At 44.2% G+C, this 17149-nt stretch overlaps 1 protein-coding gene and 1 pseudogene across 6 annotated transcripts; both read left to right on the top strand.

The window, feature by feature from the left end:
• Window positions 1-856: 856 nt before the first annotated feature.
• LOC112266871 (serine/arginine-rich splicing factor 7) lies at window positions 857-7776 on the top strand. 6 transcript variants are annotated; one of them, XM_024444759.2, is made up of 8 exons: window positions 858-1062; window positions 1655-1883; window positions 2091-2273; window positions 4345-4413; window positions 4490-4531; window positions 4735-4779; window positions 4898-4988; window positions 7343-7776. In XM_024444759.2, exons 2-7 carry the CDS (start codon window positions 1663-1665, stop codon window positions 4977-4979), a joined length of 642 nt encoding a protein of 213 aa, XP_024300527.2. In that variant the 5' UTR covers window positions 858-1062; window positions 1655-1662; the 3' UTR covers window positions 4980-4988; window positions 7343-7776. The 6 variants fall into 6 exon arrangements, with proteins under 6 accessions (XP_024300528.2, XP_024300527.2, XP_024300526.2 ...); XM_024444758.2 differs by having other exon boundaries at window positions 5756-7776; XM_024444760.2 differs by having other exon boundaries at window positions 857-1062; window positions 4493-4531; window positions 4898-7776.
• A 154-nt stretch (window positions 7777-7930) lies between these two features.
• Window positions 7931-17104, top strand: LOC112266869 (annotated as a pseudogene).
• Window positions 17105-17149: the final 45 nt, after the last annotated feature.

Genomic DNA, 17149 nt, shown 5'->3' with positions numbered 1-17149 from the left:
ATCTCATCACAGTATCTCTGTGCATTCAAATTGCCATCGATAAAATGCAATTGTGTTTGTTGTCTGTAGTTTATGCCTGCCCATACCATAATCTGTTGACAATGTTGACATCAGCAAACCACTCGCCCACACAATGCCATACATGCTGTCTGCCATCTGCCCGGTAAAGTTGAAATCGGGGTTAGTCCCATGAACACTTCTCCAGTGTGTCAGTGGCCATCGAAGGTGAGCGTTTACACACTGAAGTTGGTTACGACGCCAAACTGCAGTCAGGTTAAAACCCTGGTGAGAATGAAGAGCACGCTGATGAGCTTCCCTGAGATGGTGTCTGACAGAAATTCTTCCGTTGTTCAAACCCACGGTTTCATCAGCTGTCCGGGTGGCTCGTCTCAGACCTGATAATCTCTCTTATTTCTCTCTAATTTTGTGCGCACATTTTTTTTTACATCCCTGTTAGTGAGCATTTATCCTTTGCCAAGATAATCCATCCACCTGATAGGTGTGGCATATCAAGAAGGCCCTTTACTGTTCCCAGCACAAGGTGCACCTGTGTAATGATCATGCTGTTAAGTCAGCTTCTTGATATGCCACACCTATCAGGTGGATGGATTATCTTGGCAAAGGATAAATGCTCACTAACAGGGATGTAACAAATGTGAGCACAAAATTAGAGAGAAATAAGATTTTGTGTGCATGGAATATTTCTGGGATCTTTTATTACACCTCATGAAACACTTTACATGTTGCGTTTATATTTTTTCAGTATATCTAAAAAATGAATACATATCTGGAACATTTTAGGTATAAACTCAAGACGTCTCTCAAACCTGTATGTCAGAAAAACAACACATGACCTCACTGTTGTGGGCCACATTACTGCGCAAGTGCAGCATTGCACGGGGAGTCTGACAGAACAGTGAATGTTTGTTGGCTAGTGAAGAATTTGAAATCCTGTAAAATAAGTAATCAAAATAAGAAATAATTTAAGACATTTCGCCTATGTTTTATTTCTGTAAATTGAGCAGAGACTGATAAATCAATCGCGGAGCTGTGGGGATAAAGGTAAACGTGCGGACGCCATTGTTACTTGAAATCGAATCTAGTGTAGCTAGCTAGTTTTATAAGGAAGATGTAACGTTATTTTACTAGCTGTATCGTCTATGGTTAATTTGAGTGTCACTGGCGATAAAATGTCTAGCAACACTATAATAAGGAAGAAACATTGTCAGAGATAGTTAATACCCCGTTATTCACTAAAATTTTGGCTGTATCCATTACGAGCTTGGGTGTATCCATTACGCCGTTCCCGTTGCAAAACGTTTCTTAAATGAAAGCAAATTGAACGAAACGGTGATGGACCTACCTGAATGTGTCCAATAGAAACTATTATTTTGCTCTGCTAGCTTCCGTTTGGTTCTTAAACGGTAAACGGTATCCGTAATGAATACACCCGTGGCTAGTTGTTTTTTGCCTGCTACCCTAATGTTAACGGTACGCCCCCGGTAGCTTGTATTTATAGCTAATGTTAGCTAGCTATGCTATTTATATTAGTAGCTAGTTAGCTTCATACTCTCAAGCACAGCTCAATTTGAACTAACTTTAGCTAATTAACTGGTTCATTTAGGATTTTGACAGTTTCTCCCTATTTCCTCAGGTGGGAAAATGTCATATCACTCGTCTTCTCACAGCTCTTCGCCTAACACCGATTGCAAGGTCTATGTTGGGGACTTCGTCAACGGTGCTGCTAAGGCTGAGCTAGAGCGGGCGTTCAGTTACTATGGCCCTTTACGCAGCGTTTGGGTGGCCAGGCCCGCATGTTTCGCCTTTGTGGAGTATGAGGATGCCCGTGACGCAGAGGACGCAGTTAAAGGCATGGATGGAAAGTAAGTAACTTTATATTGACCTACACATCTAACAGCCCATAATGTTTTCACATCAGTTTATACATATTTTGGTTGAAGTGGTGTGTGTTCAGTTTCGGGATATCAATTGTTGTAATTCAGGCCATAATCTTGCAGATGTTGCCCAGTATTACATGTTTTCTTTCATACCCTATTATCACTATATTCTGCCCTCTCTCCCTACCTCAGGGTGCTGTGCGGCTCTCGGGTCCATGTGGAGCTGTCCACTGGCATGTCACGGAAGACCAAACATGACCTCCCCAGCCGTCACCACTTTGACTCTCAAGACTGCTGCTACCATTGTGGGGACAGGGGCCACTATGCCTACGACTGCTACCGTTTCAGCAGGAGGGGTGGAGGTCGTCGGAGCAGGTATTCTTCTTGCCCAATATCTGCTGGCTGCCTCTGATATACAGCCAGTAGCAGTCATAATTCTGCAAAGTTTTCCCTTTATACAACATTGTTCTTACTATGTGCTTCTACACCTGCATTGCTTGCTGTTTGGGGTTTTAGGCTGGGTTTCTGTACAGCACTTTGAGATATCAGCTGATGTACGAAGGGCTATATAAATAAATTTGATACTACATCGCAGTATTAATAAGCTTGAGAAAAATGTCACTGTTATTGAGAACCAATTATGCACAGACAATATGCTGACCTGGTTGGATTCGTCTCAACTGCCGAGGGGCAATGCTGTCCTCTTTATACACTGCTCAAAAAATAAAGGGAACACTAAAATAACACATCCTAGATCTGAATGAATGAACATAGTTGAATGTGCTGACAAAGAAATCACACAAATTATCAATGGAAATCAAATTCATCAACCCATAGAGGTCTGGATTTGGAGTAACACTCAAGATTAAAGTGGAAAACCACACTACAGGCTGATCCAACTTTGATGTAATGTCCTTAAAACAAGTCAAAATGAGGCTCAGTAGTGTTTTGTGGCCTCCACGTGCCTGTATGACCTCCCTACAATGCCTGGGCATGCTCCCGATGAGGTGGCGGATGGTCTCCTGAGGGATCTCCTCCCAGACCTGGACTAAAGCATCCGCCAACTCCTGGACAGTCTGTGGTGCAACGTGGCGTTGGTGGATGGAGCGAGACATGATGTCCCAGATGTGCTCAATTGGATTCAGGTATGGGGAACGGACGGGCCAGTCCATAGCATCAATGCCTTCCTCTTGCAGGAACTGCTGACACACTCCAGCCACATGAGGTCTTGCATTAGGAGGAACCTAGGGCCAACCGCACCAGCATATGGTCTCACAAGGGGTCTGAGGATCTCATCTCGGTACCTAATGGCAGTCAGGCTACCTCTGGCGAGCACATGGAGGGCTGTGCGGCCCCCCAAAGAAATGCCACCTCACACCATGACTGACCCACCGCCAAACCGGTCATGCTGGAGGATGTTGCAGGTAGCAGAACGTTTTCCACGGCGTCTCCAGACTGTCACGTCTGTCACATGTGCTCAGTGTGAACCTGCTTTCATCTGTGAAGAGCACAGGGTGCCAGTGGAGAATTTGCCAATCTTGGTGTTCTCTGGCAAATGCCAAACGTCCTGCACAGTGTTGGGCTGTAAGCACAACCCCCACCTGTGGACGTCGGGCCCTCATACCACCCTCATGGAGTCTGTTTCTGACCGTTTGAGCAGACACATGCACATTTGTGGCCTGCTGGATGTCAATTTGCAGGGCTCTGGCAGTGCTCCTCCTTGCACAAAGGCGGAGGTAGCGGTCCTGCTGCTGGGTTGTTGGCCTCCTCCACGTCTCCTGATGTACTGGCCTGTCTCCTGGTAGCGCCTCCATGCTCTGGACAGTACGCTGACAGACACAGCAAACCTACTCGCCACAGCTCGCATTGATGTGCCATCCTGGATGAGCTGCACTACCTGAGCCACTTGTGGGGGTTGTAGACTCCGTCTCATGCTACCACTAGAGTGAAAGCACCGCCAGCATTCAAAAGTGACCAAAACATCAGCCAGGAAGGATAGGAACTGAGAAGTGGTCTGTGGTCACCACCTGCAGAACCACTCCTTTATTGGGGGTGTCTTGCTAATTGCCTATAATTTCCACCTGTTGTCTATTCCATTTGCACAACAGCATGTGAAATTTATTGTCAATCAGTGTTGCTTCCTAAGTGGACAGTTTGATTTCACAGAAGTGTGATTGACTTGGAGTTACATTGTTTTTAAGTGTTCCCTTTATTTTTTTGAGCAGTGTATTTCAATACTGTGGTAATATATCAGAGCAGGGGTCTTTAAACTTTTTCAGCTCTAGACCCAAATGACAAATTGACTGTCCTCCTGTGAGCCAAATTGTCCTCCGATCCAAATTAAATAGAAATAGTGTGTGATTATAGATGTCTTCTCAACTGGTGACCCACCTTTCACAGAAAAACCCTGTATTGGAGACATCACAGCCTGTTTCTTGTATTCCAGATCGCGGTCTCATTCCGGATCCAGGTCACGTGGCAGCTGTTATCGATCCCGTTCCCGCAGCAATGACCGGTAAGTAAACAGAGTTTTTGCTACTGTCATTCAAACCTCTCCCTGTGCTGATACTGATCTCTCTCCTACAACACAGCAGCAGACACCGCTCCCCATCTTATCCCAAACATAGGAAGAGGTAATTGTCTACGGTTAATTTTGCATGCTGATGACATTGCATTTTTCTTATTGTCATAGGAAGTATAGTCTACATTTCTATTCTGAGCAAACCTGTTGTTCCTGCAAATGTATTCATATGATTGTTTTCATTTAATTTATCTATTAGCTTCAAAACAGGTCATTTTCTTGAAACACTTAAAACACTTCCCACTTCCATATTAGGTCCGGCTCCCCTGTGTGGTCCAAGTCCAGGACATCTGTTAGGAGGTAAACCACTTGTGTATTACAGTTGCACAATAATTTCCTCCTGTCTATGGATCCCATCTGAAGTTGGGGTGCCTGTGTTTTTGCTCCCAAGTTTTTTTTTTTTTTTTTTTTTTTGCAGTCGTTCTCGGTCAGGGGCCCTTGGCGTCCCGCTCTCTCTCCAGATCCCGCTCTCTCTCCAGATCCCGCTCTCCCAACCATAAGAGGAATAGGTTAGCTCTCTGCCTCGTCAACCCATACCTTCACAGCTGCTCCTGTACTGTGTAAATGCCATGACTTAAAATGATCGTCTTTGCCTTGTAGCCCATATTGTACAATACTGCTAATTATACTTCATTTGGATGATTTGGAATATTGTTTTGCAAATGTGCTGGAAGCCCCCCCCTTCTCCCCTCCCTCTTTTAATCAAATTTTTCAGAGATGACACTCCACATTCACTCAGCTTAAGTTTAGGTATATTGCTATCTGTTAGACAGGGCTAGGTGTGATCAGGTAAGTCGTGGGTAGCTGCCCCCTCAGACCAGCCTCCACCCAAAGTCTGCGGAGTCGACCTTCCAGAACGCACAGAGCGACAACTCATCAGAGAGATGGCTGCTGCTGGAGATGGGGAGGGGAAAGAAATTGTCAGGGACTCTAACACACCCCAAACTAGAGTGAGGAACACCACCCCCAAACCCCCCTCCCCCTTTATCTTTTCCAAATACCTGATTTTAATGTTCTTTTCTCTTGGAGGTCCCTCTCCTAGAATGACCAGGCCAGACCTTGATTAGCTTCAGAGAGTTGCACACTATACTCTGAGAAACAGAGGCTGTTTGGGTGACGGCTGGGGGAGCGGGGCTCTTCTCTTTTCTCTTCTCCCTCAGATCCAGCCTCAATTTGATTAGCTTCAGGGGGCGAGAGAACCTCAAAAACCCAAAATAGAAATCTGTCGTGATCAGACTCCAGTGACCAATCGCATCAGGCCTTTTTTTTTTTAAAGAGTGTGGGGAGTCGACTGACTGCAGAAGCACTGACCAGGGTCATCCTTGCTGTGTTAATGTCCTCCCTGAGGGTGAAAAGGGCTGACCAGAAATCAGCTTGCGCCGCGCTGGTTAAAGAGGTCGCCTGATGAACGTTCTGACGAGACACATCATCCTACGCGCTTACACACAGTTGTTCCACCCACCACACTCCCTCCCAGAACCCATGCACCACAGACTTGAACGCTGAGCCAAGTTCAGTCGACAAGTTAAGGCCCCTTCCCTACCGAGCCCGGCCTCTTGCTTAGCTTCTGAGAGGGTGAGAAAGGAGAGCTGACAAGAGATCAGACTTCAAGACCCTCCGAGTGTGTCCTCGAGTTCTAGAATCCATCGCTACTCTGTACATGTTGTTTCTGCCACTGTCTCCAAAGGTAATGAAAACCCAAGTGTCAATGTCATTCATGATCAGAACGCAGACGTATAGTCTGATACTCCCTAACATACTGTACACTAACATTCAACTATACAGAGCATGCACTGTCCAAATCCACAGGTGTGTCTGTCTGGGTGGGTATATGAGTGTTAAATATTATCTTTGGAGACATATTATCCTGGGTGTAGTGATAAGTGTAGGATTTATTTTAGGGGGAATGTAGATACCTTGATGGTGCTTGTCCTGAAGTGTCTACACATAGGTGATAATTTACCATATCGAGGTAGGACGTGTGCTTGCAAAAGGCAAGTTTATTTTATTTGGTCAGTGTTTGTTTTGGGTGCAATTCTTAATTCAGATCCTACCATGGTCTTTTGTTTCATTGTGTGAAAATGCAAGGGATGGTTTTATCACCTCAAACCCCCTTTAAAACATCCCAGTCTCAACACTCAGCTCCTTCATTTCCTTGACCTCTGGTACTTTCACTTGTTGATTTAATTATGTAAAATTAGGGTACCCCTCCCTACATGTTATAATTAGTGGATGTTGGCAGTATCCAGTGTAGCTGTAATGTGTTGTATTTATAACGTGTCCTGACCAAGGCAAACTGGTTGTAGTGGGACACAGTGCATTATGGGCAGTAGTGGATAAAGTACCCAATTGTCATACTTGAGTAAAAGTAAAGAGACCTTCATAGAAAATGACTCGGATAGCCAGAGGCAAGCTCCGACACTGACATAATTTACCAATGAGGCATGTGTTTAGTGAGTCTGCCAGATCAGAGGCAGAAGGGATGACCTGGGTTGTTCTCTTGATAAGTGTGTGAATTAGAACAGTCTTCTGTCCTCATAAGCATTCAAAATGTAATGAGTACTCTTTGGCGTCAGGTAAAATGTAGTAAAAAAGTACATAATTTTATTTGGGAATGGAGTGAAGTGGAAGTTGTCAAAAATATAAATAGTGAAGTACAGATACCACTTTCAAATAAAAATACTTGAAAATACTACTTAAGTACTTTACACCACTGATTATGGGCCAGCAGGGTTGGAGCTGTGATTGGTTCTGAGATGGGTGCTGGGCTAGTTGAGTGGACAAGATGGGTGCCGGCCGGGCTGCCTGTTGATTGGACATGCTCTGTCTGCCCTGTTCTTACACCATTCTCTGTCTGTTTCAGTCGTTCCAGATCTCCAAGCCAGAAAAAGAGCCCCACCTCAGGGGAAGATTGATTTGAAGACTAAACTCGTCCCCATCCCCCTCCAACCAACTGGTTTTAGCCTTGCAGCTATTTGTTTTGTCTTTGTTCCCTGCATTGATTAGAGTCTACCCCTACCTTTCTGATGCTGTATAATTACACTCTACAGGATTAGTTTCATATCTAACCATGCATCCCTTACATGGTCACATTCCTAAAATGGCTCTTGTGTGTGTCAAAACAGTTCAAATAGCTAATTTCAGAAGTGGGATTTGTGAACCAGAACTTCGTATTTGTTATTATTTCTTATCTACTATATTCAGCGTGGCATTGCGTTAAAGAGCTGTAAGATACTTTAAATGTTGCTTTCCCTTTTTTATGACACTGGCAGATTTTGGAATAAATCTACACATTAATTTAGTATTATTCTTTTGAACATTGGGAACATCTACAGAATGTGTCTTACATGGAGATGTTTTATAGTGAAAAAGGAAATGACATGGTATGTTTGCCATGAGAAATGGTTTGCAGTCAATAAGTTTTCATTTTCAAACTTATACCCCACCTAATGCGTCGTACATAAAAACAGCCCTTAGCTGTGGTATATTTGTAATCTTGGCTCTTTTCAACCTTGCTGATTAAAGTCCATTCTCAAAAAGCTGTAACCACCTAGATCAGTCGCTGAATTGAAAATGTATTTATTGTAGAAATAAAGATTATCTTAACTTTATTTTATTTTTACAGATAACAGATCAATACAGTGGTAGTGGTTTGAGCTCTGGCTTTAAGATAAATTGGTGATGGCGTTATTGACGTGCCTTTTAGGCCAATTGGAAACCGCAGCGGACTCTTCAAGGCGGGCTGATGTGTGTCTTTTTCAATACTTTCCCGTCCATTTCATACGGTCGCTGCTACCAACCTTATTAACTGGGACAACATGGCTATGGCAGGCCGTTATTACGAAGGCGGCAGGGCAACGAAAAGACTGAAAACCAACGACGGAATGACAACGGTAAATAATGAATGCTGATTTCTGTGATATAGCAAAATGCATTTAAGCACATGCATTACAATGTACTCTTTAAATAACAATCTCACATACTCATGACGGGGCGTTTCAAAAAATATATTGCACCCAGCAACGTTAGCTAGCTCGCTTTCCCTTGTTCCACGATGTTAAACTTTTTTTTGTGAAATACCTTTCGTTCTGTGTGTGTGTTTAGCTTAAATTGTCCGTGGAGTAAACATATCTCAATGTAGCTAGTTAGCTAACTGGCTAGCTAGTTCTGTTTTTCCAACAATTGTCTAGCTAACGTTAGCTGGCCTTTTTTCCGTTTGAATGAATGGGAGGGTGCAATTCAGGCCACGCCACAAATCATACGGTAGCTAACGTTAGCTAGCGGTAGCGTTATTGCTTTGTTCTAGCTTAGCTTGTCGTTTTGCCAAGCAACGAACACGAGTGGGTGTGTAAATTGAAATAAACCTAGTAAGATGCATTATTGACTCGTTATTTGATGTAGCCGGTAACTAGTTAGCGAGCTAATTAGTTTGCTTCTTTACCCAGTCAAAATTTTAACATTCTCGAAATGCACCTTATCGGGGGCCATGTTCTCGTAATATTAGGGATAACAAAATACATTTCCTCACTAATATTCCCAACAGTTCAAGCTGAATAGTTACACCTACTTCATGATATTTCGTCTGGTAGTGTTAATCTTTCCCGCAAAGGTGAATAAAATCGAGTTTAGATTGGAAATCGAATGGATTGTAAATTACACATAAATAGCTGTCCAACTCCGTGGTGAAGGAAGTTTGAACTCCACCAACGGAGTTTAGCAGAGCAGGCTTTGTGGAATTCAGCTCTGACTAAGTTTAATTTTTTTTTTATCTAACAAGGAAAGTTAGTTAATAACAAATTGTTATTCGATTAAAATCGGGCTCCCGAGGGTGCAGCGGTCTAAGGCAATTCATATCAGTGCTAGAGACGTCACTACAGACACCCTGGTTCGTATCCAAGCTGTATCACATCTGGCCGTGATTGGGAGGCCACAGGGCAGCGCACAATTGGCCCAGCGTCGTCCAGGTTTGGCCGGTGTATGCATCATTGTTGATAAGAATGTGTTCTTAACTGGCTTGCCAAGTTAAATAAAATAACTTGTGTTTAGCCTCTGGTTGCGTGCCTTTGTCGAAATCCATACGTTAAAAAAAAGATCAAATAACGTAACAATCACCTTTCGTTGAGATTCAATGGACACAGTCGGTGGTTGTATTTGGTTAACGTTTATTGGATTAGTATGGATTTCAGCACGCAACAGCACAGGGCATGGCTACCAGGTTAGCCTTTCATAGTTTTTATTTTTAAATATTGACCTTGGATGAATCAATGTAGTCGGTGCTGAATTATGCAAAGCCTGGTCTCTACTCAACTCAATTTATTTCACTGTGTAGTTCAGTTTAGTCAGTTAGCTACATACATTGGAGTCCTCAATTCTTATAAAGCATGCTATGAGCTAAACGGGAAACGTGAGTTTATTGCTTGAATTTCTTTTTTTAAACTAAGCAAGTCAGTTAAAAAATCATTCTTATTTATAATGTCGCAGGAGGCCGGGCTGGGATTAAAAATTAAACATAGGACAAAACACACATCACGACAAGACACCACAACACTACATAAAGAGAGACCTAAGAGGACAACACAGCATGGTAGCAACACAACATGGCAACATCATAATACATGGTACAAACACTATTGGGCACAGTCAACAGCACAAAGGGGCAAGAAGGCAGAGACAACAATGCATTATGAGAAGCAGCCACAACTGTCAGTAAGTGTCCATGATTGAGTCATTGAATGAAGAGATGGAGATAATGGGCCTGTTCTTTTTTGCAGGAGGGCTATGATGACCCACATAAGACGCTTCCCTCTCCAGTTGTGCATGTGCGGGGCTTGGTGGACGGCATTACGGAGGCTGACCTTGTGGAGGCTCTGCAGGAGTTTGGAGCTATTAGGTGATGAATATGCACCTTGAGTAACTGTCTGCTTTAAAAAAAATATCTGCATGTTTCTTCTTCAAGACAACGGGGAAATGGCTCAGGCAGAAGCAGACTGGTACCCAGGCTACTTCACTTACAATGCACACATTTCACGGTCAAAATTTTGCTCCACACAATGCAACCATTTATAGTTGGTTACTGTTAAATCAGTGATCGCTGTCTTTACCTCAGAGGAGCTTCTGGGTGTGCAGGCTTGTGTTCTAACACAATTGATTCAGCTGACGTTCCCGATGAGCAACTAGAATCCGGTGGGTGGGAGTGCTGAAACAAAAGCCAACTCACCCAGAAGCACTCCAGGGGAGGCTAGGTCACCTCTGGTCTGTAAGCAAAGCAAGTAAAGAAACGGTGTCCTGTTGACTTGGTTATGCGTCCTCCATTAATATAACTGTTTTGTTTATAGCTATGTGGTGGTTATGCCCAAGAAGCGTCAAGCCCTGGTTGAGTATGAGGATCTGAATGGGTCGTGTACTGCTGTGACGTATGCCAATGACAACCAGATCTACATTTCCGGGCACCCAGCCTTTGTCAACTACTCCACCAGCCAGAAGATCTCCCGGCCAGGCGACCCGGACGATTCTAGAAGTGTCAACAATGTGCTACTTCTCACCATCATGAACCCAATCTACCCCGTTACCACGGTAAAGTGCGGGCCACCTCTACCTAACCTGTTGATTCTGTTGTGCTGTGTACTTCAATATTATTTCTGATTATGTGAATTACTTGTCTACAGGATGTGCTCTACACGGTCTGCAATAACTGCGGCCCTGTCCAGAGGATTGTCATCTTCCGGAAGAATGGTGTTCAGGCCATGGTGGAATATCCTTTGCCGCTAATTTTTTGCTGTTGAAAATGTAGGTATTTTGTGAAACAGTTGCATGCTCTCTGGTAATCCTGGGTGAAACTAAAACTTCTGTAATTTTAAATTGACATACTGTCTCTACATACCATGTCAGGCAATCTGCATTCTGGAACATGTAATTTGTTTGTAGCACATACTGTATGTGATGATTGATAGACTATTTACCTGAATTCTTTATATAAAAAAATGTATTAGCACAAAGACTTGTAAACAAGGGCTTGTGCAATAAGCGCCGGAATTACCAGAACGTGTTGTGGTGTCTGCGCGAGGTGCTGTTCTCAGGACTAGTCTGCATGTCCTTTCCTTGACTCCCAAAACATTTGATTCGGTGCAGAGTGCACAGAGGGCGAAGGCCTCCCTCAACGGGGCAGACATCTACTCTGGCTGCTGCACCCTGAAGATCGAATATGCCAAGGTAGAGAAACATGCACATCCATAGCGCTGAAGAGCTTCTAGTGTTCCAAGAAATAGACTTTGAAAAATTCTTTGATGGAATTAATTTGTATATTCTCCCACAGCCAACTCGTCTCAATGTGTTCAAGAATGACCAGGACACTTGGGACTACACCAACCCCAACCTGAGTGGTCAAGGTAACGCATACAGCCATCTGTGGTCCTTGCTGACACTACCAGCACCCTTACTGCCACTGTGGGGGAGGGAAGGGGGCGTTGGGTGGTAGACCTTCAGGGGTAATGCCACTGGGCACAGGAAGTGCTCCTTTAACCAGCTCAATATCCAACTCCTTCAAATGGTCGCAGGGCTGGGTTGGCATCTTTCTCACCAGCTGTAATATTGGTTTAGCGAATTACAGTTAACTCTTGTCTTGGGCTCCATTTCAGTGGCATTATAACTGAAGTGATGATACACTGTCCGTCGCACAGCTAGACACGCTAGGGATGAAAGGAGCAGCTGAATGGCCAGATATTCTTCACTAGAGACTAGTTATTGCTCAAGGCTTTTACTTGTACACCTATTTAGGAAAAATAAATGTTTAAAAAAATGACCTCCTTAACCCAGTGCTATCAGATCTAATGGTAAGTGGGCACTAAGGGTACCAAATCAAGGTCCCCCGTGAGTTCTGGCATGCATCTTTTCTAGTTTGGCGATGACTGACTTGCAACCGAAGCTTGGGAAAGTAATAAAACTACCCGACGAAGCAGTCATTTTTTTTTCTCATTCATTGTGAGGGAAGGAAGCATTCTAGAATGTTGCTTGTAAATCTCACCACTGAGCCATTCATGTCATACATTCTTGTCTGAATATCTGCTTGATGGCTTCTCAGCAGTGTCTGATACAGTGACATTATGCCTGTGTAAAAATATACTTATACATACTGAGTGATCTGTATTATTTTTGCCATGGCAACCAATCTGATGCACTGCCCATGGATACATCAAGTTGTAAGACTAGACAGCCTGAGCATAGATACCCACTTGAGTCTCTTGTGAAGCTGGGTCTACTGACAGCCAATTGCTCATTTCATTCCCAGTGCACTTGCCAATGTTTAGATCTGTTCATCTATACAGGCTACTTTAAGCATAGACTATACTGCAAAACAAAAGCCAGTCTAGCTTCTCGTCGGAACACCTTGGAGCAACACATTTCCATATATGCATCGGAGACACTTTGTTGTCATCAACACTACTCTCAACACCACCTCAACCTCACCGCTCCTACGTCAATAAGGACACATCCACGAAGACATCCCCTATACCTTTTCTATGGCATGACACATTTTCCATGGGGGGTTTGGTTGCTAGTACATTGGCACTAAGCTGTGCTTTCCACACCCTCCCAGTTTTGAGACCCCAGCAAGACATGCCTGACACATTGAAACACGCCATCACCCAGATCTCACCTGCAAGTCATCACCTGATACACATCCACAGGAGACCCACCCTATAAAGACAACATCCAGAGACCCGTAGTGACGAGCATGCTCACACAAACACAAAACAGATGAACCATACTGATACAAACCAATTGCTCAAGACTACACAGCCCTGTCCTGTTCTCTGTACCTGCCTGTCTTTGGTGGTGCAGGTGGTTTTGCTCTCTTGTGCCCTGCTCCTGGTGTTTAACATATCAAACACTACTCAAAACCCTCCACTCCTGTTGCCGCACTGACTCCATAGATGATTCGCACCGTCACTGTCAGGCTGTAGCCAGTCACATGGGAAGGAATAAAACAGACAACTGATGAAGACACTACAAACATGAACAAGCATACGCACATTCAGACAGGCCATATTTTTCTCCCCATATATGCATACCTCATGGAGTCGGGTGTTCCGTTTTGCCTCTTCTCTTTCCCCCCTCCTTTCCTCCCTCTACTGTTCTTGCAACATGCATCCCTGTCTAGTTTCTCCATCTTTTTCTGAATGCAGCTCTTTTGTGGAAATTTGACCTTTTTTAGTACCTGTGTAACACCTTCCATGTGACGCAGGTCTGGAAATTTGCGCCTAATGAGGACCCAGGTCTGAAATGTGCCAAATGGCTGCTTTACGGCCTGCCATTGGCGTGTGTTCGATAAGACACTTGGAGAGTGGACCACCAACCACAATGGAAATTGCCACAAAAAAGGGGCAGAAATGCGACTAAGGTGGAAATGTTCATCCAAAGAAGAGTGGCGTGAAAGGATGAAATGAACACGGAGAGAAGTAATGGACCCACTGCCAAATAACAGCCAGTGTCTCCAGCCTCAATCTTTGTCCCCCAATATATCCATGCTGTAAGTAAACTGATCCCAGTTTGTTACACAACACATGTTCCATTTCTTACACTCGGGATGTCTTCAAAAATATATTGTGATATTGTCGTCCTTGAAGGTATTTTTGTTCTTTTTCTGACTTTATATGGTGTTCCATTCCCCCTGTTCTCAGTGACACCATAGTTCCCCTTGGAGGGGACTTGTGCTTTCCCTGTGGGCATTTTGTCCTCTGTTGAATGACTTGTCTGAATAAAGCTGGTGTTTGGGTGGCTTTCCACTAAGGGGCTATATGTAGCATTTACATTTTTCGAGACTTGTAGGTAGAATTGAAATGTGACGTATTTGTATATCCTAGTTACAGTATGGAGATAATGGACTGAATGTATTAAAATAGTTTAAATAGTAGAATGTTGAAACGGTCCGATTTTAAGTGCACCAGTGATGCTTTTCTGAATTTTTATCAACTATCCATGTGTGGGTGAATGTGTTCAATCTGGCCTGAATTTAATGTGTATGAGATGTGTACCTGTACAGATGCAGAAGCTGATGGCAATGGGAGCAATGCTGGAGGTGTGTTTGCAGATTTCTGTTGGCTTCATTCTCACCCACCTCGTTCTCCCTTATACCATATGCTAAAACATTTCAAATGGAGGATTTATCTAGAGTTCAGGATTGTTTACTTGTTAGCATTTGTTAATTCATTCTTAGCTGTAGTAATAAGTTTGTTGCTTTAACATTCATTTTGTCATAGAAACTTATCCAACCTTTGGCATCAAAATGCCATGACTGAAGCAGCAGTAGATATACTATGGAGATGTTTTTGTTCAGTGGTTAGTGTGCTTTCTCTAGATGTGGAGGTCGTCTTGTGTGCTCTCCTTAATTCTAATTGAGCATCCGCTACTGCGCTGCGTTGTCCTGTTTCTTTCCAAATGATCTATCGCTCTTCCTCCCCTCTTTTTCCTTCCTCTGCCTTCATCACCCCTCAGAAGATGGGAGTGCCAACCCCAACAAGCGTGTGAGAGCGCCGGCTCTGCTGGGAGACCACCCTCCAGAGTACGGTAAGGCTTTAGGCCCAGGGGGGGGGGCGCACACGGGCTGGCCCTTTTTGTAGTGCTCTCCTCACCCTAAATTCACCTGCAAAGTGCAGGTGGTGGGTAAAAATGTATGACTAAAAATGGGTACCCCACAGTGGCAGCGAAGTGGTGTGGTACATTTTCTTAGCTCACCTAATGGAATGTGCCAACCTTTCATCAAAACCACATGTTTTCGTCATGGTGAAATTGACCACTTCTTTGGAATGTCTACCCTTTATCCCTATCAAGCCATGTTTCCTGTTTGAGCCTGTGGTCCCTTGTGTTCCCAGCTGGTGGTTACCATGGATATGACGAAAGCGGTTATGGTCCCCCGCCCCCCCCACACTACAGCGAGGGCCGTCGCATGGGTCCTCCCATGAGGGGACGAGGGGGGGCACACAGCTACGGTGGGGGACCTGGCTACGGCCCTCCCCCTCCACCCCCCCGGCGAGTACAGTGCCCACGCAGACTCCCCTGTAGTCATGGTATACGGTCTGGAGCCTGCCAAGATGAATGCAGATAAGGTGTTCAACGTTTTCTGTCTCTACGGCAATGTGGAGCGGGTAAGTGTGGAGGGAAAGGAGGCAAGCCATATCAGTTATTTCCACAAGAGCCTGCTGGTATTGACTCCATATATCTGGTCCCCTACCTCAGGTGAAGTTTATGAAGAGTAAGCCAGGAGCAGCCATGGTGGAGATGGGAGACTGTTACGCTGTGGATAGGGCCATCACTCACCTCAACAACAACTTCCTGTTTGGACAGAAGCTCAACGTCTGGTAAGATGTATATCTGAAATGTCTGTTCATTCAGTGCCTTGTCATGTAAAGTTAGTGCTTAATCGTATTCGCTGCCTCTTGCCATAATAAGTGACTGTTCTGTGAGGCTTGTACAAGTTCCGTCTCATGCTCTTTTCCCTTTGTAGTGTGTCTAAGCAGCAGGCCATCATGCCCGGCCAGTCTTACGAGCTGGAGGACGGCAGCACCAGCTTTAAGGACTTCCACGGCTCCCGCAACAACCGCTTCACCTCCCCAGAACAGGCTGCCAAGAACCGCATTCAGCACCCCAGCAGCGTCCTGCACTTCTTCAACGCCCAGCCAGACTCGTCCGTAGAGATTTTCACTCAGGTGAGTCCCAAACAATGCTGATGAACCATTGTATGTAGGGAGCAGTGAAATAAAGACCCAATGTGCCTACACAACAAATCATCAATTGACCGCTGCCTTGTTGTTTTCAGATCTGTGAAGAGGTTTGTGTCAAAGCCCCTGCAAACATCAAACTTTTCACGGGAAAGAGTAAGTGTACATTTTAATGTCATTTTGAAACCACATACTATTTGGTATGCATGACAGTGGTGCTAAACTGAGTTGGGCTGTCTTATTAGGTGCAGGTCCAGGTGAACGCAGCTCTTCAGGGCTGTTGGAGTGGGAGTCGATCAACGACGCCATGGAGGCCTTGTCCATGATAAACCACTACCAGATGAAGAACGCAAGTAAGTGTTTAAGCACTAAGCCTATATATAAAGTCATTTCACTGTTTATTCAAATGGTGTAGGGTGGTGATTGCTGTTTTCTAATAGCTTCCGTCTTTGTCTCTTCAGCTGGCCCGTACCCATACACCCTCAAGCTGTGCTTTTCTACCGCTCAGCATGCAACCTAAACAGCCACCACAATCATGGACTATGTTCCACATCAAACCATCATCCCTACAGTCTTCACCCCTATTTTGACCATGTCTGTTTTAGGCAGTTAATGAGTTTCTCCGCAGTCATATCGGTTTGTCCTTACTTGATATTGAGCTCATAAAAGCGAGTTGTGTGAACTGGTAAAGTAGATTGTTTTTATTCCTGATGGATGAAATAAGGAAAGGCTTTTGTACAAGTATTGTTTTGCATCTTTTATTACTGTGTTTTTTGTTTTATCTCTTCCTGCTCAGTACCATGCCTCTACAAGTCTGTATTTGGAGGAAGGAGTGTTTTATTTGGTTGGAAAACATCAATTTCAAGAAATGTATCTTTTGAGAGCCCTCAATAAAGGAACTTTATTCCAGATTGCCAGTTAACAATTTTGTTCAATTATACTAACTATTGTAAGAA

The sequence above is a fragment of the Oncorhynchus tshawytscha genome, linkage group LG14 (assembly GCF_018296145.1).
Source record: "Oncorhynchus tshawytscha isolate Ot180627B linkage group LG14, Otsh_v2.0, whole genome shotgun sequence".
In the NCBI taxonomy this organism is placed as follows: domain Eukaryota; kingdom Metazoa; phylum Chordata; class Actinopteri; order Salmoniformes; family Salmonidae; genus Oncorhynchus; species Oncorhynchus tshawytscha.
The sequence above is the reverse complement of the archived record's forward strand: the minus strand, read 5'-3'. Positions and strand labels throughout refer to the sequence as shown.